The sequence below is a fragment of the Meleagris gallopavo genome, chromosome 1 (assembly GCF_000146605.3).
Source record: "Meleagris gallopavo isolate NT-WF06-2002-E0010 breed Aviagen turkey brand Nicholas breeding stock chromosome 1, Turkey_5.1, whole genome shotgun sequence".
Lineage (NCBI taxonomy): Eukaryota > Metazoa > Chordata > Aves > Galliformes > Phasianidae > Meleagris > Meleagris gallopavo.
This window is the reverse complement of record NC_015011.2, coordinates 62,153,421-62,176,364: the sequence shown is the minus strand read 5'-3', so window position 1 is coordinate 62,176,364 and position 22,944 is coordinate 62,153,421. Positions and strand designations below refer to the sequence as shown.

The 22,944-nt window shown below is 49.1% G+C and overlaps 3 protein-coding genes across 7 annotated transcripts in view; 2 read left to right on the top strand and 1 right to left on the bottom strand.

The window, feature by feature from the left end:
• Positions 1-22,944, bottom strand: part of LOC100542571 (zinc finger protein OZF-like) — a 1,148,434-nt gene that overhangs the window by 95,028 nt on the left and 1,030,462 nt on the right. The gene's annotated exons all lie outside the window — the stretch shown is intronic.
• Positions 3,398-12,637, top strand: LOC100539895 (sodium- and chloride-dependent GABA transporter 2). The gene is given in 9 exon segments (XM_019612428.2): positions 3,398-4,337; positions 6,951-7,075; positions 7,596-7,708; positions 7,849-7,986; positions 8,892-8,994; positions 11,185-11,285; positions 11,484-11,553; positions 11,556-11,653; positions 12,142-12,637. Coding segments are annotated over 9 exon segments (1,068 nt in total). The 5' UTR covers positions 3,398-4,137; the 3' UTR covers positions 12,262-12,637.
• SLC6A12 (solute carrier family 6 member 12) overlaps positions 16,786-22,944 on the top strand; it is a 37,610-nt gene continuing 31,451 nt past the window's right edge. The window contains exon 1 of one of the 4 annotated variants that reach the window (XM_010714313.3): positions 16,786-16,990. The gene's annotated coding sequence lies outside the window, so the exon portion shown is untranslated. Of the gene's footprint in view, positions 16,991-17,434; positions 17,577-22,944 lie in introns of those variants that run through there. The other 3 variants (XM_010714318.3, XM_019612424.2, XM_010714305.3) reach the window with 3 other exon arrangements.

The window sequence follows — 22,944 nt, the reverse complement described above, 5'->3', positions numbered from 1 at the left end:
TTTTTACTTACAGTGTTTACAGAAAGTGCAGAGGTGGGGGGCTTTCCCAGATGCAAGACCATAAAATCATAGCATCATTAAGGTCCCTGTGTGTGATGTGTGATGCATGCACTAGGCTTCTTAGAATAGAATCGTTTGAGTTGGAAGGGACCATTAAATGTCACCTAGTTCAACTCCCTTGCAGTGAACAGGGACACCCACAGGTTGATCAGGTTGCTAAGAGCCCCATCCAACCTGGCCTTGAATGTCTCCAGGGACGGGGCATCCACCATCTTTCTGGGCAACTGGTGCCAGTGCCTCACCACCCTGATTGCAAAAAACATCTTCCTTATCTCCAATCTAATCTCCCATCTTTTTGTTTGAAAACATTTCCCCTTGTTCTAACACAGTAGACCCTGTGGAAGAGCCTGTCTCCTTTCTTACAGACCACCTTTAGATACTGAAAGGTCACTCTCATGTCCTCCAGAGCCTTCCCTTCTCCAGGCTGAACAGTCCTAGCCCTCTCAGCCTGTCTTCATAGGGGGCTGGATGCACTCCTGGTCTATATCTCTCCTGTACTGAGGACTGGGACACAGTGCTCCAGGTGAGATCTCACCAGTGCAGAACAAAGGGGAAGAATCACATCCCTGACCTGCTGACCGTGTTTCTTTTCATGCAGTCCAGGATATAGTTGGCACTCTGGGCTGTGAGGGCACATTGCTGACTCATGAGTTCACCATCCACCAGTCTCCCCAGCTCCTTTTCAGCAGGACTTTGTTCCACCCTGATATCCTCCAGCCTATGCTGACAGTGGGGTTTGCCATGACTCACATGCAGACCTTGCAGCTGGATTTATTGAACCTCACGAGGTTCACCTGAGCCCACTGCTCAAGCCTGCCTGGGTGTCTCAGGATGGCAACCCATTCCTTGACTGCACCACACAGCTTGGTGTCATCCGTGAACTTGCTGAGCATTTTAGAGCATTTTGCTCTAAAATACTCCTTACTATTATTTATAAGTGCTCTGAGGTTTTCCTAAGGAAGGATTTGTTTCAGTTCAGAGGGTATTAAATTCTAGTACATGTAATAAAGCAAATATTACTAAGAAAATTAAGGGAAGAAGGAAAATGTTCTCTGCTAGGCCATAACCATCTCAAATAACTGCAGCTCAGGTGTGAAGGCTTTGGTTAAAAACATAGAGTAGGAGGTTATTACAAACTGGAGTAAACAACATGTTCAAGGAAATTGAATTATGAATTAAATAAACTTGGATGGCTTGAAAAACTGCAGACAGCAATCGCAGCAAAATACCCAGTCTGCCAATGTGCCAGCAAAATCTGAACAACAGGATAAACTTCAGCAGTGGAGCTGCAGCTAGAGAAGAGCAGCATGCTTTTCTGCAGGGAAAAGAGAGCCCTCCATGACCCCATCAAGCCCCTTTAGTTGGAGTGGAAATATTAAAATAATGAGAGGCTGTTCTTCAGCAGCAGGGGGAGGGAAAGGGGGGGGAAAGGGGGGGATAGTTGAAAGGGCTGGAAGGAACATTTCTCTGAGTCACAAAAGGGAGAGGAACGAGCACAGGAGGCAGCTCAGGGAGAGCAGATGTGGGCTACTGTTTCCAGGAGTAGGTGCTCTTTGTAAGCCCCATGAAACTGTGGGGCTGAGATGGGGTGAGCTGAATACCCTTCCCACCCCACGTCCTGAGTCATGCTGCTGTTGCTCATCTCCATAACACCCATGGCATCAGTCTTGTTGGAGTCCATGAGCACTCAAGGAATGTGGGAGATGCTAGGGCTCTGGGAAGGAAGAAGAAGTGGGTGGCCTTTCACCCAAGAGCTTCAGTAGCCTTTTAAAATGAGAAACAGAAGTGTGTACAGTCTGAGCTGGTGCTCACAGTCACAAAGACTGAGTAGGATCAGAATCTCCGTGTATCATACTTAGCTTTTTTTGCACTGGTTCAGCCACAGGCTGCCTTGCTTCAAATGGGAACACACGCTGAGGCAGGACCTGTATTCCCTACAGACATCCTTCTGGAAATGCACCTCAGGCAGTGCAGCAGGAACCTGCAGACCCCATTCTAATCTCTGCTGCACATCAAGAGTATTGCTGGCTGTAGGAACAAAGCCACTTCATGAGTCACAGAGCTAATGAAGCTTGGTGTCTTGATATTTGACTTCTACCATCATCTGGTAAAGCACCAGTTCTTTTCCTGCCCTTGGGATGTTTCTCATGTCTCCTGCTTGTGTGATTTATCTGATATTTAACACTGGTTGACTGCTCCTCCCTGTAGCTTTCCTCTCAGTGGGGATGCTGAGTCTTTCCTGTTCCCTGGTTGTTGTGAAATTCTTAAGTAGTTGGTATCTTTGAGATTTCTGACCACTGTTAAATCAGTTTGAACTGCGGAAATGAACCCAATTTATGGCAAGGGTGGGGAATGCTGTTTGATGGCAAGAGTCTTTTTACCTGAACAAACTGATCTGAAAGTGCTTCAAAAACCTCAAGAGAGTGAAATTCAAGCTGGAATTTTATTGAAAAAAAGACAAAACACAGCACAAGCAATGAACAGCAGAACAACAAATCAAGCCTAACAGAATTTCTCATCCTGACCTATGAGAAGATGATTAAATTACTGATGCACGGATGTCAGCTGGATCAGCCGGTCTCAGTGCCTTGCTGTGCCCAAAAAGCAATGGAGAAGTGAAGCCCATGCCCTGACTGCTTACAGACACAATGATTAGGAATTTATTGTGAAGAATATATTGTGAAGAATCTTTAGGAATTAATTGTGAAGAAAATAAATAGATAAATAAAAGACTTTGTTTTTTCCAATCTTTTTCAAATGCAATAGTGAGCTAATATTTTGGTTTCCAAACCTGCTTCCCTACCCCACTCCTCCAAAAATAAAGTACAAAAGACTAAAGCCAACTACTTTTTCAATGTCCTTGTGCCCAGAACTAGCTGTTCCAGTCCAACCTCATCATCTGTCTCTTTCCATTCTACAAATCGAAGATTTGATCTGACTCCCCGTGGAAGGATTTCTTCTTGTCAGTTTTGACTGATGAGAAGAAGATGGGGCTGAATGTTGGCTGAGCTTTTTGCAGGATGGCTGGGGAAAGCAGTGACACCAGTGAGCACTAGCTGGTTGCCCCTCAAGATGTGAGGCCTTGGTTGAGCATGTATGGGTATAATTTGTAATCACCAAAACCACTGTGTTCCTCTCTGGTGCTTCTGTTCCTGGGATACATCCCCAGGCAGGGCCCTGAGCAAGGTGAATGTTTATCTGAGGACTCACCAGCACTGCTGCTCCAAGGTATAGCCACTTGGAGACTCTTCTCATTAAACTTACCCCAATAATCACTTTTTTCCACTTTTCTTTCCTCACTGCTTTCCCTTTTGTCTCTAGAAGCACCATTGACTGAATGCTTGCCTTATCTCTATTTTATAAACCCTTTAGGAAGAAAGATGTTAGATAGCAATCTTTGTCATTGCTTCATTCCTCACTGCTGGTCCCTGCTTTTGCTGTTCTCTGCAGAAGGCTGTGATTGCATCAGTGACTGCACACAGATAGTCTTTCAAATCTAATTTGTCATTGACAAATGTCAGGCTCTGAGCACCGGGATGTGTTCTTGACAGAGAGATCGAAGAGGAGTTCAGGCTTTGTGGGACTAACATCATTCCAGTATTTTCTTTTAAGAGATGTCCTATGTGAGCAACTCTATTTCTAATATTCCTCCCCAGTTGATTTGCTTTTACATTTTGGAACCTTTGAAGTTAGGTCTTGGAGAAAAGGCCACCAGCCATAGATACCTGTGCCACTCAGTGGGACACCAGGCTTTCCCATATCATATCCCCCTCTTCTGCTGATGGAGGACTCCTTCAGCTCTCTTGGACAATGCTCGCTCAGTCTCTTGCTACCAAGAGACTATCGAGAGTCAGTTTTCTGCAGACTTGCCTGAGGAAGATAGAGATGATGATGAAGGTCCCTACGTGCTGCGGGTTTGCAAATCTTGCAGCACCTCCTTTCCCTTTGGCTCTTGCTACCCCCAGGGTGCTTTAGAGAGCACTGCAATTCCTTGTACTGCATAACCTGTTCCTACCAAAGGCTTGTCTAAATGCAGGGTATTGCTGACTGCTTGAGCACTGATGTTTTTTGCTGATTATGGTGACCTCTGGGTCTCTGCCTCTTCCCATTGGTGCACCATCTGTGCTCTGTGCTGGCCTTATCTTCTTACCTCTGTTTGCATCTTCCTTGCAGGTCTGGATGGATGCAGGCACTCAAATCTTCTTTTCGTATGCAATTTGTCTGGGATGCCTGACAGCTCTGGGCAGCTATAACAAATACCATAACAACTGCTACAGGTAACTAGAGCACGGCTCTGCTGCCTTGAGCCTTCCCTTCCCTCAACATCAGTGCAAATAGGCTGGTGAACCACTGGGGGCCTTTTGAAGTGTCATGCTTTCCATTTCTACTCAAGATGTAAGAAAACACTTTGCAGGTGTTTTCTTCTCAAATCCATCTCTCTGTGCTTTGTACCCAAGGGAAATGTCAGGAACTTTCTGTCCACGTCACGGGTGACAAATTCCCTTTTCCAGACCATATGAGACCCATCAAAGCCAGATCCTCTTCATTAGCTTTGTGATCCCAGTCCACACCCCAACCTCCCCTGTTTACATAGGTGAGGGAAGCTGTGAGATCAAATGGCTCTAGATTGGAGTCTTTTCACCTTGTGATTTATCCTCTGTAAGTTCTTTTAGACCTAGTGTCTTGCACAATTTTCAGTGCTCTGGGTGCCTACGTGCTATATGCAGTCTATATATAAACCTACAGGTGTGACTCCTGCCTCTTGCATTCTCTCCCCATGCTGGACTGCCCTCGGGCAGAGATCAGCCCAACTGCCAAATTGCATCAGGCTGTCAAGTTGAAGTGTTCAGGTGAAAACACACACAGTTTGCTGCAGATGTATGCAGCATCTGAGGCTGTATATCCAGAGGCAAAAGGTTAGTATGAGGGGAAGAGACCAGAAAAGCTATCTGCTTTCTTTCTCACCTTTCTCTGCGGCCCATGTTGCTCCCCACACCTTCTAAATTCAAATTTGTTGTCATTACTGTGGAAGATCCAAGCAGACCACCCCATGGACCTAGCTTGGCATCTTTCTCTTCACCTTAAAACTTCACACCTGCTGTAGGGATGCCTCTCCAGCAGCTGGACTGGGACTTCTTTTTCTTTTCACATTGTCCCTTCTGTCAGATGCAGTCCTGAGAGAAAAGGCTGTGGGAAGAGAAGACAAAATGGATTGGCTCTTGCCTGTTGCACATCCTTGGGCATTGTCCCTGTGCATCTCCAATCTGAAAGTGTGACATGGAGGTGATGACAGGGACTGCTGAGCAGCAAGGCTGTGAAAAGCTTCTGTAGCTTCATCTGGGAGAGGCAGAAGAAAAGGAGACAGGTCCATTCATGCACAAGCCCTTCATGCCTTTGGCTTTGCTAGGGAAACTGTGCTGAATTCTGGTGTCAAGACTTCGACCAGCCTGTTTTCAGACGTGGACCCAATTTTAACAAGTTGATACTATACTCTGCAGCTTTGGTTTGTGCAGAAAGACAGGGCCAGGCTTTAATGACACAGAAGGACACAAGCTTTATGTCCTGCACAGTTCTCTCAGTCACATGTAACCTTTGGAGACCTGGGAAAGGAAAGAATGTGGGGAGGATGGACCACTGTTCATACGACAACAGTCTGAGACGGCACCAAACCGTATGGGCTATTTCTCACTCTCTGGGATTGCAAGGGATATCATGGAGGCTCCCTGGCTTCCTTTAGGTGAAAATCTGGGGACTCCTTTTTCTCTGGCCATTTCTTGCATATTACCCCCACCATGACACCCCTTCCCACCTGCCAGGTGACTGGAGAGCATCTCCCAGCCCATGCCTTTCCAAGGAGGTTCTAACCTCATACATACATCTGGGGGAAGGAGGGAAGAAACACTGGGAAGGAAGAGGAGCTATTGGAAATAAATGTGAGTTTGTATAAAATAACTGAGAACATAAGTGGAAATTAAATGGCTTATAGCAGGTGGAGAAAGGATGTTCTAGCACGAGCATCCCATGGGGCTGGTTGAGCTTGGCAGAGCATGAACCTTCTGGGTGATTCTTTGGGATGCACCCTGAAGGTTTCATAAAATCTCTCCTGCCTTAATAAGGAAATGAAGAGGCGGAGCAAAGATTTTAGGTGTTGGGTAGTCCTTCGTCACTCAAAGTGCTGTGATATGGGGAGGAATAATCTGAGCCACTTGTAGGGCATCGGGGCTCTGCGTGAGCTAAGGTTTATCTCTAGAAATGGTTGCAGACTGTGAATAGATTCAATTAATGTGCAGGGAGGAGCAGAATGCTGGAGACCTAAAGACTGGTAGAGAAAATCACACTGGATTTGCAGAGTAGCATTTAATAAAGTCAGAGTAGGCCATGAAATGCCGGAAGGGTGTGTTCAGTTTTGTTCAGAGTATTTTGGAAAGATTCTGGGAAAGGTTAGAGTTGTCCCCAGGGCTGCAGTCACAGGAGGCCTGGGGAGACTGAAGAATAAAAAAGAATTGGATAGATAAGAAATGTTTAGTTTAACGAGTAGATGGATGAGAATGAGATGAAACAGAGACAAAAGGGAATAGATCAGAGAAAATAAATTGGATGGCTCTGTTCATCTTTTTCTCCTAATGTGAGGGCCAGGAGATATCTTGCAATTCTGAGAGCTGAGAACATTGTAGCTGGTCTGAGAAATCTATTAAGAAAAAATAACTGCCCCCCTCTCAAGCAGAAATAGTCTCTGCTACTCTCCCATAATTGACGAACAAGGAGAGAGGAAAAACATAAGGTGTTTAGATATGTAGCAGATCTATCTCAAGGATGAGGAGAGCAGGGGATGCCGTGGGGTATGGGTCACATCTGAACCCTCCAGCTGATGCTGTTCTTTCTCCTCCCAGGGACTGTGTGGCCCTCTGCTTCCTCAACAGTGGCACCAGCTTTGTGGCTGGCTTTGCCATCTTCTCCATCCTAGGCTTCATGGCTGGGGAGCAGGGAGTGCCCATCGCTGAGGTGGCCGAGTCAGGTGAGTGAGGGCTGTGGTGGGATGATGGTGTCATGGGAGGTTTCTGTTTTTCCCCTGGGCCAGGAGGCATGCCCACGGGGCATCTGCCCCAGAGAAAACAGTGTTGCAAAAGCAGGCTCCTGTCCTGGTGGGAAGCTCTGTTCTTCGCCTCCAAAACCCAGGGAGAAACAAATGCCCACTCATGAAATGTTATGATGCTATGGCCATGTCTTGAGGTCAATGCAAGCTGCCTACTGGGGCTATGTTAGGCATGTAATGTCTCTCCAGAAGGGATGCAGTAACTGCATGGCATATACTTAGGCTTCTGCTGAACTCAGAGGCTCATCTGGCCCCCAGTCCTCGTAGCAGTGATGCAGCCATAGCTTGCTGTGCCCCATTTTCTTCCCTCCTTGCTGGAGCTCCTTCACTCTGCCTTAGTTTCCCACGTGGCACTTGGCCAGGTGGCTGCCTCATGTGGGTCCACAGGGATGTGCCATGCTGATCCATGCTGCTGCCTGCTCTGAAGCCCTTCTCCCCGCAGGACCTGGCCTGGCATTCATCGCCTACCCTCGGGCTGTGGTCATGCTGCCCTTCTCCCCACTCTGGGCGTGCTTCTTCTTCTTGATGGTTGTTTTACTGGGACTGGACAGCCAGGTAAAGGTGCTGGATGCTTTTCTGCTGGATTAAAGTCACTACCCCTTCAAGACAGGCTTGAGCTTGACAGATAGAGGTGCGGGGCTGCTGGCAAACTGCTCTGGTTGGGCTGACAGAGGTGGGATCTCTGCTCTTTGCAGTTTGTCTGTGTGGAGAGCCTCGTCACAGCTCTTGTGGACATGTACCCCACCATCTTCCGCAAGAAGAACCGCCGGGAGACCCTCATCCTGCTGGTCTCCATCCTCTCCTATCTGGTGGGGCTGGTGATGCTCACTGAGGTATTTTGGGCTCAGATCACCTGCATGGTGTTCGCTGGATCTAAGTGCCTTCTGGCAGGGACCTGTCAGGTGGTGGGATTTATACTGGAGATGGGTGAGCTTCATCCTGCTGCTAAGTGCCTGAAGGAGGCTGCCATGCCCTGCTCTGCCCTGCCCTGTTCTTCCCTGTGGTGTTTGCACTTTCCCTTCCAGTCCTGATCACTTTTGCCAGTTACAGTTCTGACAGCTTTCCTGCCAGGACTGATAATTGGAGCTCTGAACAGCCAATATTTTGGTTATAAATTTATCTCTGCATGAGTTAAACATTTACTACTGTAGCTGGTTGCATGGTTTAGAGTGAGCCTTTATCCTTTTCTTTGCTCCTGCATGGAGCTTACAAAAATGGTTGAAAACTTGGGTGGAAAATGGATGGAAAATTTAGTGAGCCAGAGTGTGCCCCATATTTATTACACTGATTTTCTATATATTTCCCTTGTGTATGGGAATTAAAACTTAGTGAAGTCTGTGTGTTGTGGTGTTGATGCTGCCAAATCTGCCTTCGAAGGGGATTTCCACTCCTGTTTCCAGTTAAAAGAGTTGCTTTGTTTTTGTCTTCTCCTAAAATATCCCCACCATCTCTGATGGTCACTTCCCTTCTACTGCCCTGCCCAGGACTGAAGGGTTGCTGAGGCTCCTGAGAGCAAGAAGTCTCCTAGATCTGCCACACAGCTTCATCAGGCCTTGAGCACAAGGGAGATGGCCTTTGTTATTGGCTAAAAGTGTCCCTGAGGGAGAGGGTGGTCTCCTAGTCATGGGGAAGATGCTGAATTTGTGCTCTTCTCTGGCTGGAGCTCTTAGCTTGTGCCTGACTCCTTTCTCCTCTCTCCTTCCCCACTTCTCCTCACTGCCCACTTGACCCTTCCCAGGGTGGGATGTATGTCTTCCAGCTCTTTGATTACTATGCTGCCAGTGGCATGTGCCTGCTATTTGTGGCCATCTTTGAGACACTCTGCGTTGCCTGGGTCTATGGTGAGTATGAACCAGGAGGGCTCAATTCTACACCCTCAAGCTTTCACTTTTCCCACCCTCAATGCACCTGTCAATATTTCCTCTTGGAAATACCGCAAGGTAGCCTTCTAAACCCTTGCTTTGTTGCCTATGGATTCAACTGATGGGACATTCCTCACAGCAGTGCCCTAGGGGATCTGCTTGGCAGATATCCTCAGCAGGTTCCTAACTGCCCCTGATTTTGAGACCCTCCTTCCGTGGGGATATGAAGCTGCCTGGGGGAACAGTTTCCCAGTCTGTGCACAGAGGAGTCTGAGATCCTCACAATGCTTTTGTGTGCCCTATTTCAGCCCTGACATTCAAAATCACAGAATCACAGAATTGTAGGGGTTGGAAGGGACCTCTAGAGATCATCGAGACCAACCCCCCTGCCAAAGCAGGTTCCCTACACCAGGTCGCACAGGTAGGCGTCCAGGCGAGACTTGAATATCTCCAGAGAAGGAGACTCCACAACCTCCCTGGGCAGCCTGTTCCAGTGCTCCGTCACCCTCACCGTGAAGAAGTTCTTACGCACATTCCTGCGAAACTTCCTGTGCTGCAGCTTATGTCCGTTTCCCCTCGTCCTGTCTCCACGTACCACTGAAAAGAGACTGGCCTCACCACTATGGCCGCCACACCTCAGATATTTATAAACCTGGATCAGGTCCCCTCTCAGTCGTCTTTTCTCAAGGCTAAACAGACTCAGTTCACTTAGCCTTTCTTCACAGGGGAGATGCTCCAGGCCCTTCACCATCTTTGTGGCCCTCCGCTGGACTGAGATCCCTGTCTTTTTTGTACTGGGGAGCCCAGAACTGGACACAGTGCTCCAGATGAGGCCTTACCAGGGCAGAGTAGAGGGGGAGGATCACCTCCCTCAACCTGCTGGACACGCTCTTTTTAATGCACCCCAAAATGCCATTGGCCTTCTTGGCCATGAGGGCACACTGCTGGCTCATGGCCAACCTGTCGTCCACCAGGACGCCCAGGTCCCTCTCTGCAGAGCTCCTCTCCAGCAGCTCATCCCCCAGCCTGTATTGGTGCATGCAATTATTCCTCCCTAGGTGTAAGACCCTACACTTGCTTTTGTTGAACCTCATCCAGTTTCTTACTGCCCAGCTCTCCAGTCTGTCCAGGTCTCGCTGAATGGCAGCACAGCCTTCAGGCGTGTCAGCCAATCCTCCCAACTTCGTATCATCAGCAAACTTGCTGAGGGTGGCCACTATCCCCTCATCAAGGTCATTGATGAAGATGTTGAACAAGACTGGACCCAGCACAGACCGCTGGGGGACACCACTGGTCACAGGTCTCCAGCCAGACTCTGCACCACCAATGACGACCCTCTGCACTCTGCCAGTCAGCCAGTTCTCAACCCACCTCACTGTCCATTCATCTATCCCACACTTTCTCAGCTTTGTTATAAGGATGTCATGGGAGACATATCAAATGCCTTTCTAAAATCAAGGTAGACTACATCTACTGCTCTTCCCCCATCCACCCAGCATGTGACAGCATCATAGAAGGCCACCAGGTTGGTCGAGCATGACCTCCCCTTGGTGAACCCATGCTGACTACTCCTGATAACCTCCTTTTCTCCCAGTTGTCTGGAGATGGTATCCAGCACAAGCTGTTCCATCACCTTTCCAGGGACAGAGGTGAGGCTGACAGGCCTATAATTACCCGGGTCTTCCTTCTTGCCCTTTTTGAAGACCAGAGTGATATTGGCTATCCTCCAGTCTTCAGGGACCTCCCCTGTTGTCCAAGACCTCTCAAAAATGATGGAGAGCGGTTCAGCAATGACCTCCGCCAACTCCCTCAGCACACGTGGATGCACCCCATCAGGTCCCATGGACTTGTGGACCTTAGTACTGCCTAGAAGAGATGGATAAAGTATGGTTCAGGTCACAGCCTCAGTTCATGTACTAGCACAGGGCACAGGATATATACCTGCTGAGGGGCTGTGGCGACCCACTGAGCTGTTCTGGGGTGAGCAGACATTAAACCACAACTGAAGTTCCTAGCAGGGTTCTTGGCTATTAAGAGGTTACTGCCTCATTTTCTGGGAGCTCCCAGATGGTGGGGAAGCAGGGTCCTCACTTGCCATCTTCCTCAAGATACACAGACCCTGCTGCCCTTGTTCCCTCAGTAATGAGGTACCATTCCCCTCTCCTGCAGGTGCTGAGCGTTTCTATGACAACATTGAAGATATGATCGGCTACCGGCCATGGCCCATCATCAAATACTGCTGGCTTTTCATCACTCCGGCAGTTTGCTTGGTGAGAGATGGGCAGAGCTGGGTGCCTCTGAGATACATACACACATATACACGGAGGGATCTGCACATGTGTTGAGGCTATGTAGCCTCTCTTTTACCACATAACTCTGTGCAGGTGTGGAGTAACCAGAAAGACCTACTTTGACTAACAATGTTGATTTTCTTGCACTTTTTCTCTTGGCTTCTTCCACCCTGTCAGGCAACCTTCTTGTTTTCTCTGATCAAATACACCCCACTGACCTACAACAAGAAATATGTGTATCCGTGGTGGGGGATACGCTGGGCTGGCTGCTGGCCCTCTCCTCCATGGTGTGCATCCCTCTCTGGATCGTCTACAAGCTCTTCACCATCAAAGGTTCCCTCAGAGAGGTAAGACAGAAGCTCTGGGATCAGAGCAAGGGCTGTACTGCTGTCCAGCCTTTCAAGAGAGTTGTTTGTGTGTTGTAGGTTGATTAGTAGGGATCCTAGAATGAATCAATTGAATGAGTTCATTGCTATAACTGAACTGTTGGTTTTATTGAGTTCTGCCTGGCTAGAGGGCTGCCCCAAGCTGATTGTTGCCTCTTGGTGCCCTTTGTTTATTGCTTCTGTCTCTTTGCAAACGCCATTAGGAATAAACTCATTAGATGATGAGGAAAAAGGTGATATCCTGTACTTCAGCTCAGTGTGGAGGCTGCCCTTGACAGCAGCTTAGGGTCTTGCTCCAAGAGAACTCCAGATCCCACCTGTTCTCTAGCTCTGCAAATGCTCAGGAAGGGGTGGTCTGAATGACTGAATGAAACCCATGACTGGAAGGGGAGAGCCCGGGTTACCTTTCATCCTTGAGACCATGTTCAGTGCCTTCTTTTGCCTTCCAGAGGTTCCACCAACTCATCTGTCCACTAGAGGATTTGCCTTCCAGGCCAGGCACGGGACAGACTCTTCCTTCCACCAGATCTGGCCTCCTGATGCTGACAGAGCTGGAATCTCACTGCTAGGACCAGTGGGGCTCTCCCTCCCTCCCCCAGGATGGTTTCTCTGCAGCTTTTAGCACCTGTTGGACAACACAAGGATTCACTCATTTAGGAGAAAGGGATTTCTGGGTTCCCTTCCCTGGAAGATCTGAAGGGCTGAGGGAGAAGCTGCTGTGGAGATGATCTGCGTGGAGTTAGCAATGCACCTTAATCCTCTCCCTAAGAGGGCTCTGAAGGGGCAGATCAAACACCGGTGTTTCAGAGCACCCCCAGCCTTCTGGTGGGCAGAGAAGAAGGACTGATCATGGAGTGGAGAGTGCCAGAGTCTCAAAGTTGTGGCTCTGGTGTGGACTGTGGGAGCTCTCCATTCATTCCAATAAATTCTTGTCTTTCCTCTCTAGCTACAGACTGTCTCATTTTTTTGTAACCAGCATCCTTACACTGTGTTTGCTGGGGTGTGTATCAGTGGAGCTGTGCTGGGTATCTGGGTCTGCATCTCTGTTGCTCTGGCTCATTTGTACAGGAGGGTGGCAAGAGAAGAAGCTTGGTTTAAGTGGGAGGGAAAATGGGGAACACTGACTGGGAGACCTCTGTATGCAGTAGGCTTGGGGTTCTTGGTGCAATGCCACCTTCTGCTAGAAGCCATCACCTGCTCCCAGCCAAAAGAGTCATCTGGCTGATGAATCACTGGGCTATTCCCAGGGCCTGGGAGAAGTGTGTGGGCTGGTGTTTCTTCATGCAAGTGAAGGATCGTGGGAAATTGTCCCTCATCTCTGCAGGTCTAAGTCATTTTTGTTCTGACTGGATTCCAGGTTCTCTAGAACCTGCTATTTTTGTTTCCCTGCATATGGAGGAAAGGCTTCATGGCTGAGGTGGGATCTGTACGTTATGTCAACTCAGCCACAAATAGAGCCTCTCATTTGCAGGCTGTTTGGGTGGAAAAAAAAATAACAATAACGATCAAAGAACAGTTGTTTTAAATGTTGAAGGCTCAGCATCTGAAAAGGGCAGCCAGAGGACATGTAGCCCTGGGAATCTGGATAGCTCTCAGGTAACTCTGAGAAAGCCAGAGCATAGGAAGGGCTGAGTGAGTGAATGAAGCTTGGCTTTCCCAAGGACTGGTGGGCATCGTGCTATATAGCCTGGTACGGTGCTGCTGGAGCACCCAGCACGGAGAGAATTCAAACAATCCACGCAACGAACCACCAGGTGGCCCCAGGACCTCACCTACTGCCGGCAGCAGAAAGGCGAGGTGCAAGGGGACCTCCTCGGGGAGGCTGGTGGCACCGGGTGCTCCTGTGGGGTGAGGGGACAGGCCCCCAGCACCACTCCTTGGGGCAAGGGGATGTGAAGGAGGAGAGCTTCCTGCTGTCTGCTTCCTTCTGGGGCTGTGGGGCACTTGGATAGGTGTGAGCAGTACGTGGTAGGGGTTTCTGCGGGAAAAGGTTAGAGAAGGAGGCTGAGAGAGGACCCTTTCTTCTGGTACACTGCCGGCTCTTGCTTTCCACACAAAAGCAGCGTATAGTTGTCTACGGGAAGCGATGCTGATTAATGAACAGTCTGGCCGTGCTCCAGGGGATTTCTTCCTTCCCCTTCTGAAAAGATGATGGTAGACCTCAGCTGACCGTACCTCAGACGGGTCTTTGAAGTGGATCAGCAGACCCTCTGAGTTGTGAGACTCTTTGACCTCACTTGCATGGTGGGTGACGGGCAGTCCACCAGCTGTAGAGCTAGAGAGGGACTTTCCCTGGCTTGGGATGATGGGGGCACTTTGTCTCCTGCTGCCTATTGGTGTTTTCCAAGCTGCAGCCAGCTCTCTCCCACAGGGATCGTATTCATTCCCAGCTGTGGCATGTGCTGTTTTAGCCTCCTGAGGACGTACATGTTGATACTTACCTGTGAGCTGAAGGTAGGAAAGAGCTCAGAAACCTAGGAAAAATCTCCTTGGGGAAGAGACCTCCAGTGTGAGGGTAAATGGAGCCATTCCACTTTCATGCAATGCTGGTTGGTAGAAATTATTTCCAGAAATGAACAAATGGAGTTTAATACAGAGGATAATATTCAGTTGGCTTTTTATATGAATCATACTTGAAGCTCCACAAACACATCTTTCATGTCTTACTAATTTCAAACAAAATTATATTTTCATTTTCCAGTAATACCTATAAGAGATTTGGTCCACTGGTGAGGTACATTAAAACTAATAGAAAATTGTCCACAGCTACCTCCAGAAAATGGCTGAGGTAGAAAGTCTGCTCAGCTGCAGTTAGGCAAAATGGGAGCCTGCCGAAAGGCTTGTGACTTGCTTTGTTTCCAAATAGCCTGGTGTCCATTGAATTGGGCATGTGGTCTATTGATCTGGTTATGTATGAGCCAGGAAACCTCCCAAGCCTGTGTTCCTAAATGACCTAATTACTGTAAAGCTTTGGATGAGCTCTGCAAGTCAGATAAGCAAAAAAAAAAACAAAACCAAAAACCAAAAATCAAAACAAAAACAAACAAACAAACAAAAAAGCAAAAAAAACACCAAAGGTTTGTTGGATATTCTTATTTGCAATTGGACTTTGGGATGAAGAATTGAAAGATGTGATGCCTTGAAATATAAATTGAGTAGATTCTCATTATTGAGCAGATTGATAGACTAAGTCTGAAATGAGCATACTTGAAACTTCCAGATACGACATTTCTCACAGCGTTTTTAAAGACTCCATGGTTAAATCACAGCAGCACCTACTACTTATTTTACAGCACCCCAAATGTAGGTGAAATTTGGAATGCGGTGATCTTTTTTGACTTGAAATACGGCGAACTGAGTTGTTTTCATTCAGGATCAGCCCAGCAACCCTCCTCTCACAGCCTGTGGCACATATCCCAGCTCAGACCCTTCCCACATGGGGAAGACACGATGTCCCATCAGACAAGACACAGACAATTCTCCGAAATTTCCCCTCACATTCAGAATCTAAAATCTGTAATTTAGGCTAAGAAGTCAACTCTTAAGTTTCAGGAATATAGGGATGGGATTGAAGACCTGTTTTTTTTTCATGTATATTCTTTTACTTTTTTTTTTTTCTTCCAGTTTTACATAGAAATAAGGGAGTCCCAGAGATTTTGCCTGGGCTCATTGGTGCATCAAGTTGTTTTGGGCACCAACATGTGCTACTCTGTCCCAACAGCCACACAGTGTCCTTTGCATCTTTGTGACCTACGCACTGCAGATGTTTGCTGTCACCTCGTGCACCCCATGGCAATAGGATTCGCTGCCCTGTGCCCTCTGCCTGATGTTTTTCCATAGTCCTCCTTGGTTTCTGATCACCAGCAAGCACTGCTGTTAGACTCAAAGAGTCTGTTAGACCAAGGACATCGCCCTAACATCGTTAATCCTCCCCACAGCCCACTGTTGTTGCCAGCACTGAGCTCCTGCACAATCTCCTCTTGCCTTGTCCTCTCCTTTACCATGGGGGCCATAGGATAGAGGGACATCTCGCCCTGAATGTGCTTCCGAAGCAAGAGACTCCTGACAGCCTCCTCTTCTCTAGAGCCCTTGGAAGAGACTGTCAGTAATGGGCAGTGCTGAGAGGGGCACAGTAAGGCCCTGCGTTGGAGCAGCACTGCAGCTGCCGGAGCCCATTATGGTACGGCAGGGCCTCGTTAGCACTCGTTACTTTGGTTATGTTCACTTGTGATTAGTTACGGTGGAATTGTTGTAGGAAGTCACAGGCTTGCTTAAGCAGAAATTAACCATAAACATAAAACATAAATTATAAGAATGCCTAGGGGAAGCTCCTCTAAAAATGCAGCGTTCAGCTGACAAGGCAAATTCCTGATCAAACAAGCAGCTGTTATTACAGTATTACTTTGGTTTCATTAGCAAAGGTGTCAAAAGGTGGATGGGCATGGGCTGTGGTGGCTCATCTGGCTGAAGCCCAGTGGGATGGGAGCCAGACTGCACCATGCTTTGGCCTCGAAGAGTGAGAGAAGAAAGGAGGTGAAGAGTGCTGCCAGCCAGCGGGGAACTGGAGACTTTTGCTGGGGTGCAGGGCATGGAAGTGCAGCATGGACCAAGAGGTCTCTAGTGGTCCCTGGGGTCTGTGCCACCAGACTGGCAGAGGATGAGGATCAGGTTGTTGGGATCTGGGCTGTGACAATGGTGAGTCCTTAAGTGGATGCTGCCACAGCAGGATCAGGTTGCCCTGTGAAAACTACAATGAATTATTACCCAGGGAGAAACTCTGAAAACTGAGTGTAACTTCTGGTATTTTTTCTGGTTTGAAGAGTAGAAATAACAGCCTTTTTTTCCCTGATGGAGAGTGATTTTTGCTCATTTCTAGATAAAGTTTTCATTTAGGGTGGCTTTCTTCTTCTTTTGCCTGAATGTCACAGGTCTTTTACCATCTACAGTTTTGCAAAAGGCTGTGATGTTCTTGTGAAATACTTCAGTGTGGATAAATGAGGTTTTTAGGTCAGCTCTGCTTACCTAGGCTTATCTCAATCCCCCTCCATATCTAGATAACCTCTTCTGCCCCTCTTCCCAGCTGCCCTGGGTGACACTGGAGCTCTGCAGTAGGACAGGCGGCAGTACGGACCCCCATCAGCAGGGATTGTGGTGCTCATGCTGTGGTCTCTCATGACCCAGAGGACTGCTGTCAGCTCTCTGATGACCAGAGGAAGCTCTAACCCTGGTGTATGGTGGACACATTCCAGTTTAAATCCTGCATGCGGCTCTGGTTTGATGGCATAGATACAAGAAAAGGTCAGTAAAAATTTGGCAGGCATGTTTATGGGCAAAGTGATAGATGAAACAGTAACGATCATTAAAAAAAAAATTTATGGAGCTGAACTGTCTTGAGAAAAGTAGCAGAACTGGAATGTCTGCTGCTGGCATAGCTCGCGATCAGCCCTGGAAAAGCACATTGGTGCTGAGATGGGTGCAGAGCAGGCAGGTGGCTGGGGCCATGCTTTGGGGTCGGTGGGCTCACTGCCGATGGCTGTGGCTGATCTTTGCAAATGTAGGGCCTTTGCCCTGTCCACCCACAGCTGCTTGCTCTTCTTGCTTTCCTGTCAGGACCACAGTTCAAGGTCTGGAGAGGCACACGCAGAAAGGGAGCTGGAGAGAGAGTTCTCCCTCCCCGGCACACCTCCCTGTGCCATCCCACCACCCACCTGAGAGCAGGGTGACAGTTTGATGGGGGGAGTTGGTGGAAGGGGAGGGACTGGAGGAGGAGAGAGGGGAGCCTTTGCCTTAACTCTTGCTGCATCTCCCTGGCGTGCAGTGGATTCCCCATCTGGACACTGGTGAGACGAGACTGGCTTGCCTGGCAGATCCCATATGGGTGCAGGTGAGCTGGGCATCTGCTCGCCTGCAGGTCTGGCTGGGAGTGGGCCAGTGAATTTGTAAGGGAAAACAATTCTCAGCAAAGGGAGAGAGGGCTGGAGGGTGGGGAGTAATTATCGGTTTGGATCAGCACAAGGAAGAGCTTGTTCCTCATGGTTCCTTTCGGACAGAGCAGGCAGAGTTGCGCTGCCAAGAAGCGGTGGATACCTGAAGGATTGGCAGTTGGTACTGAAGGCTGCAGCAGAGCAAGAGAAGTCCTCATGCAGAAGAAAGGTGGAGAAAGACATAAGAGGGGGCCAGAGAGGGATGGGAATGAAGAGCAGCAATAGCTAGGTAGTGATGTATAGGGGGAAGAGCTTCAAGGCAAGCAGGAGGCAGTAACTCCCACCATGCTACCCTGCAGACTGCTGACCCTGTGCTAGTACGTGGGCTCGGGGGTGCAGCTCCTAGAGGTGCTTTCTGCTCCTTATCCTTCCTGCTCAGCGTGTCCTCGGATCTATTCCCAATTAGGGGTGAAGAACCAGCCTGGGGGAGGGCAGGGAGAAGGCAAGATCTGTGCATGTGCAGAAGCCCTGATCTGAGGGTGTGTTTGTGAACAAACCCAAGCAGATCACGTGGGGGTTTCATAACACCTGATCCACATCTCCTTAAATCAACAACAGTGCTGTTAAAGCAATCACTGTGGTGAATGGGGGCTTTCATCCAATGTCATTGGAAATGCTATTGCCCTAGTTTTCTTCACCGAGAACTGGAAATATGAGGGTCTGAACCTTGGACCTGGCCTTCACAGCTCTGCAGAAGCTCATCAGTGCTGGATGTGGGGCTGCAGATGTGGTCCCTGATGAGGGCTGCCCAGCAGGCCCTGTGCCTTACTGCTGCCTGCTGGTGCTCCGGGCAGGGCCCCAAGGCACATCCGCATGCTCCCCGAGCTTGAAGCTCTGTGAAGGAGCAGCTCTGCAGCCACTGTGTCCCATGCCTCGGACTCTGTCCTGTCCTTGTGGGTCTGCACGACAGGTCACTGTCCTGCCCCAGTAGAACCTCTCTGCTGCCCGTGCGCCTTGGCTGGCTGCCAGGCGTCCAGCTAGGCCCAGACTCCAACCAGGGGTTGGAGACTCCAACCAGGCCCAGGCTGCTATGGGGCTCGGGTCTTCATGGTCTTCTATGGCTTTGCTCTCTGCAGCAGGAACGATGAGCTGCAGGCACCTAAGAGCCAGTGTGGGCAAGAAACAAGCTTGCACTGCTCTTAGAATGGGTTGTGTTTCTCTGCTAGTAGAGGACAATGAGGAAAGGCTTGGTCCGCCTAAGCTGCAAAGGACTGCACTCTGCACACCTTGCAGCTTGTATCATAGATATACATGTCATTAGTATCTTTGCAGATGCTCCTACTCTCATTCTTGCTGGTGTCAGTAAGCAACAAAAATGCTGAATGCAGGAGCATTGCCCTTTTTCATGTTGGAGAAAATGCAAGCCGTGTCTGAGCCTCATGGCAGGATGGCATGGATCCTCATGGCATGGATCCTCAGTGCCCCAAGAACCTTGATGGACAGATGCCTTGAGATACGCTGTAGCCCAAACAACTCGCAAGTTAATCAAGAGGCATAAAGAAGCCAGCTAGCTTTCAACATGTAGAAAAGAAAGACATTTTAATTTGAACTGGTGTCTGGGAACTGATCACTATTCTCTTGCTATACCTTTCCTTGCCCTTCTTCTTGCGGCTGGAGTGAGCCATGCTCCAGACAAGTACAGGTTTGGGAGCAGCAATCTCTATTCGCGTTGCTAGGAAGAGCTACTGCTCCCATTTCCCTATACATCTTGTGTCTTTGCCCTGCTCCAGCAGCAGCACTGCTCCAGCCTGGACTGCTCTTTCAGCTGTACCCTGGCACTGTACCCTTGTTCTCTGTCCTTGCTCCCTCCTCTCACCATTGGCATGTGGTACAGGATTCCAGCTGCCAGCTCATATCGTGCAGCCAGCAAATTTCCTGCATCGTCCTGCTCCTCCTTGCATAACACAGCACAGCCTGTCTTTCTGATTCCTCCCTCCCCACCTCAAATTGCAGTTCATGGATTGGCTGCTACTTCTTCCACAATAAAGCCAGGACACACAAATGCAGTGCTGTCTTCAGCCATCACCTGTGACTCTGCCTCCTGCAGCTCAAACAACAGCTACCAGTGTCCAAAGGTGCTTTACATTGCGCTTCCTCTGGTGAACGTTATCTTCTGCTTTTTGATATGGTATCAATTGCTGATTCACTGTTTGCTCCTGAGACTGCCCTCTTCTCGTTTGCCTCGAGATAAAACAGCAGAAGAGGGTCAAACAGAGGAGGTCAGCTGCCCAGAGGCAGGGCTCTTGAGCGGTTACACTGGGCTTGTGGGAAGGCAAGTTTCTACCTCCTATGCCAGAACCCCTGGTGGCTTCCTTCTCTTTTTTCTCTTGTTCCTAATCTCATATGAGCAGTCCTTAGTCAGTCCGTTTTCCCTTAGGAGGGGCTGAGGTACCACCAGGATTTGCTTTCAAATAATGCTTTCATTCTCCTCTTTCTGTTTCCTGCTTCTCTCTTTAATGACAGCTTGCTACCAAACACAACCAATTAAGTACTGCTTTTCTGCATAGTGCTTTTGGCATGTGGGGCTGAACTGGCCCACAGAACTTCAGGTGTGTCCTTGGCCTTGCTTGCCTTGAGTGGCCGTACGTGAAGGATCCTATGGCTGCAGGCCAACAAAACCCCAAAATTGTGAACACGGAGAGATGTGGTTACCTCAGCCACCTTCTGAGGAAGGGACTTGTTTGAGGCTGCCTGTGTGCTGTCTGCTCTCTTTTCAGTGACAGGCAGAATCCAGAAGGATTCTGATTTTTGCAGCATTTACACCTTGTGGAGAAAAAACTTGGCTACTGGCACACACCATGTCCTGTTCCGAACCTGTCCTGTTCCCTCTGTGGGAGAGAACAGCTCATGTCTGCAAGACCTGGCCTGGAAAATCATAGAATTGTTGAATTGGAAGGGACTTTTAGAGGTCATCTGATCCAACCTCCATACAATGAACAGTCACCCACAGGTAGATCAGGTTGCTTAGTGCCCCATCCAGTCTGACCTTGACTGTCTCCAGAGATGAGGTATCCACCACCTCTCTGGGCAACTTGCTCCAGGCACCTTACTGATGGACTGGGGGTTGAAAATACAGCAGGGCATCTCTGAAAATGGCTGGTGAGGTTGGAAGGAGGTGAGGTCAGAGGATGGAGGATGTGGATGAGAGGCAGAACTGTGAGCTACGCGAGGGGTATCTCAGTCATGGGAAGGACCTCATGGCAAAGGACAAAAGAGACAGAATGAAGAAGCCAGTTTTCTTCAAACTTTGTTGACGGGAGAGCAGAAGAATTGCAGGCAGGCAGTGAGAAGCAAAGTATTTTTTCCAAGCTTATTTATTAAGGACAGAAGTATCTAAAGGGAGAAGAAAATGCATGTCAGGGAAGATGTAACACAGTGGGTGTCTGGGCTGCTGTGGGAGACTCATATTATTCCTAGCTGGAAACAAGAAGCTATTTGAGTCCCCATCTGGCCTGGGAACATATAGGGCAGGAGCACAGTGGGAGTAGATGTTCCAAAAAAGAAGCAGGAGTTGTGTGAATAGGCTTCCTCATAGAAACAGCAGGCAACGCAGAGGAGAGAAATCTGATGTGTAATGCTGTGTATCACTTTGCTTGGGAAGGGAGAAATGGGAACTTGAGGCACAAAGGGCCCAAACTTTGGGCACTGGTTTAATCTACCAAGCATACCCAGCTGAAAAGGTTTATTTCCATAACCTGGGTGTTCCTCCCTTTTTTGCAATAGGAAAATAAAGCCACAAGCGCAGCATCTCCCCTGCTGATCCATGCTTTCCCAGGGTGGCATTCCAGATTCTACTCTTCATGTTGGCCTGTTCTGGGGCCAGGGGATGGGGTCAGAGCGGGTCAGAGCCCATGTCCTGCTCCAGACATCCCTGATAGCAGCACTGGGGCTCTGGGCTAGCACTCAGCACTGCCTCCTGGGCTGGGCAGAGGAGGTGGCTGCCCATCACTGAGTGAGCTTCCCTGCCCCTCTGAGAGACAGGGCTAATGCACAACCAGGGAAAACACAAATATTAGTAGAAATAGACTGCTTCTTGGATCTCCTTGCATTAAAAGAACAAAAGCAAAGAATTAGCCAAGTCCTCTCCTGTCAGCTTTTCATGACATCCTCAATAAGCCCAGACTTAAGCATCATTGTACTTGATAATGTGCCCTGGACTGCAGCAAATTGGGACATGCCAAGGACTGTGACAGATCAAACATGTTTCATTAAGTACGTGCTATTTTTTCTCTCTCATTTGACAGTGCGAGGAGCTCTGCTACTCTCAGAGCCGAGGAGGCTGTGCTGCAGCATCTGAATGAACTGATGAGCCAGCTGGCAGCCCTGCAGCAGGCAGGCAGCAGGGAGAGGGTCCTTCAGAAGCCAGGAAAAGGCTGGCGGCAGGGCCTGGCCAGCCTTTTCCCATCCCAGCAGGGAAGCAAAGTGAAAGGGGCAAAGATGGGGCTGAAAAGCTTTCAGGTTTAATGGGGAACCAGAATCTGTGCAGTGTTTTTCAGCAGGCAGACATGTAGCCTTGAAAATGGCCTCCAATGGCCCCTAACTGCCCTTCTCCGTGCTATATACCCCACTGCTCTTGCAGCAGCTCACCTTACTAAAGGCAGAGTTAAAGCTTTGTATGTGATTCAGTCTTCTGCTTTCAGAGTCTGTGGAAAGGCCAACCCTATGCTGGGGTGCATTGTGCACAGCATTGCCAGCCAGTTGAGGGAAGTGATTGTCCCACACCACACTACACCGGTGGAGCCTCACCTTGAGTACTGTGTGCAGTTTGAAGTGCTACAGTACAAAAAGGGCATAAAACTACGAGAGCGTCCAAAGGAGGGCTAAAAAGATGAAGGAGGTTTTACAGGGCTAAGTGTGGAAGGAGCAGCTGAGGGCCCTGGGTTTGCTCAGCCCTGAGCAGAGGAGCTGAGGGGAGGCCTGATGGCGGCTGCAGCTCTTGACAGGGAGTGGAGGGGCAGCGCTGAGCTTTGCTCTGTGTGACAGCGACAGGGCCCGAGGGAACGGCATGGAGCTGTGTCAGGGGAGGGCAGCTGGGGGTCAGGGACGGGGTCTGCACCACAGGGCAGTGGGCATGGAACGGGCTGCCCAGGGCAGTGGGCATGGCCCTGAGTGCAGGAGTTCAAGGGGCATTGGGACACCGCTCTCAGAGACAGGGTTTGGTGCTGTGTGGAGCCAGGGGTTGTGCCCGATGATCCTTATGAGTTCTTTCCAACTTGTGAGATTCTGTGACTCTATAAAATGTGCTGCTGATGTCAGTGTAGGGGCCAC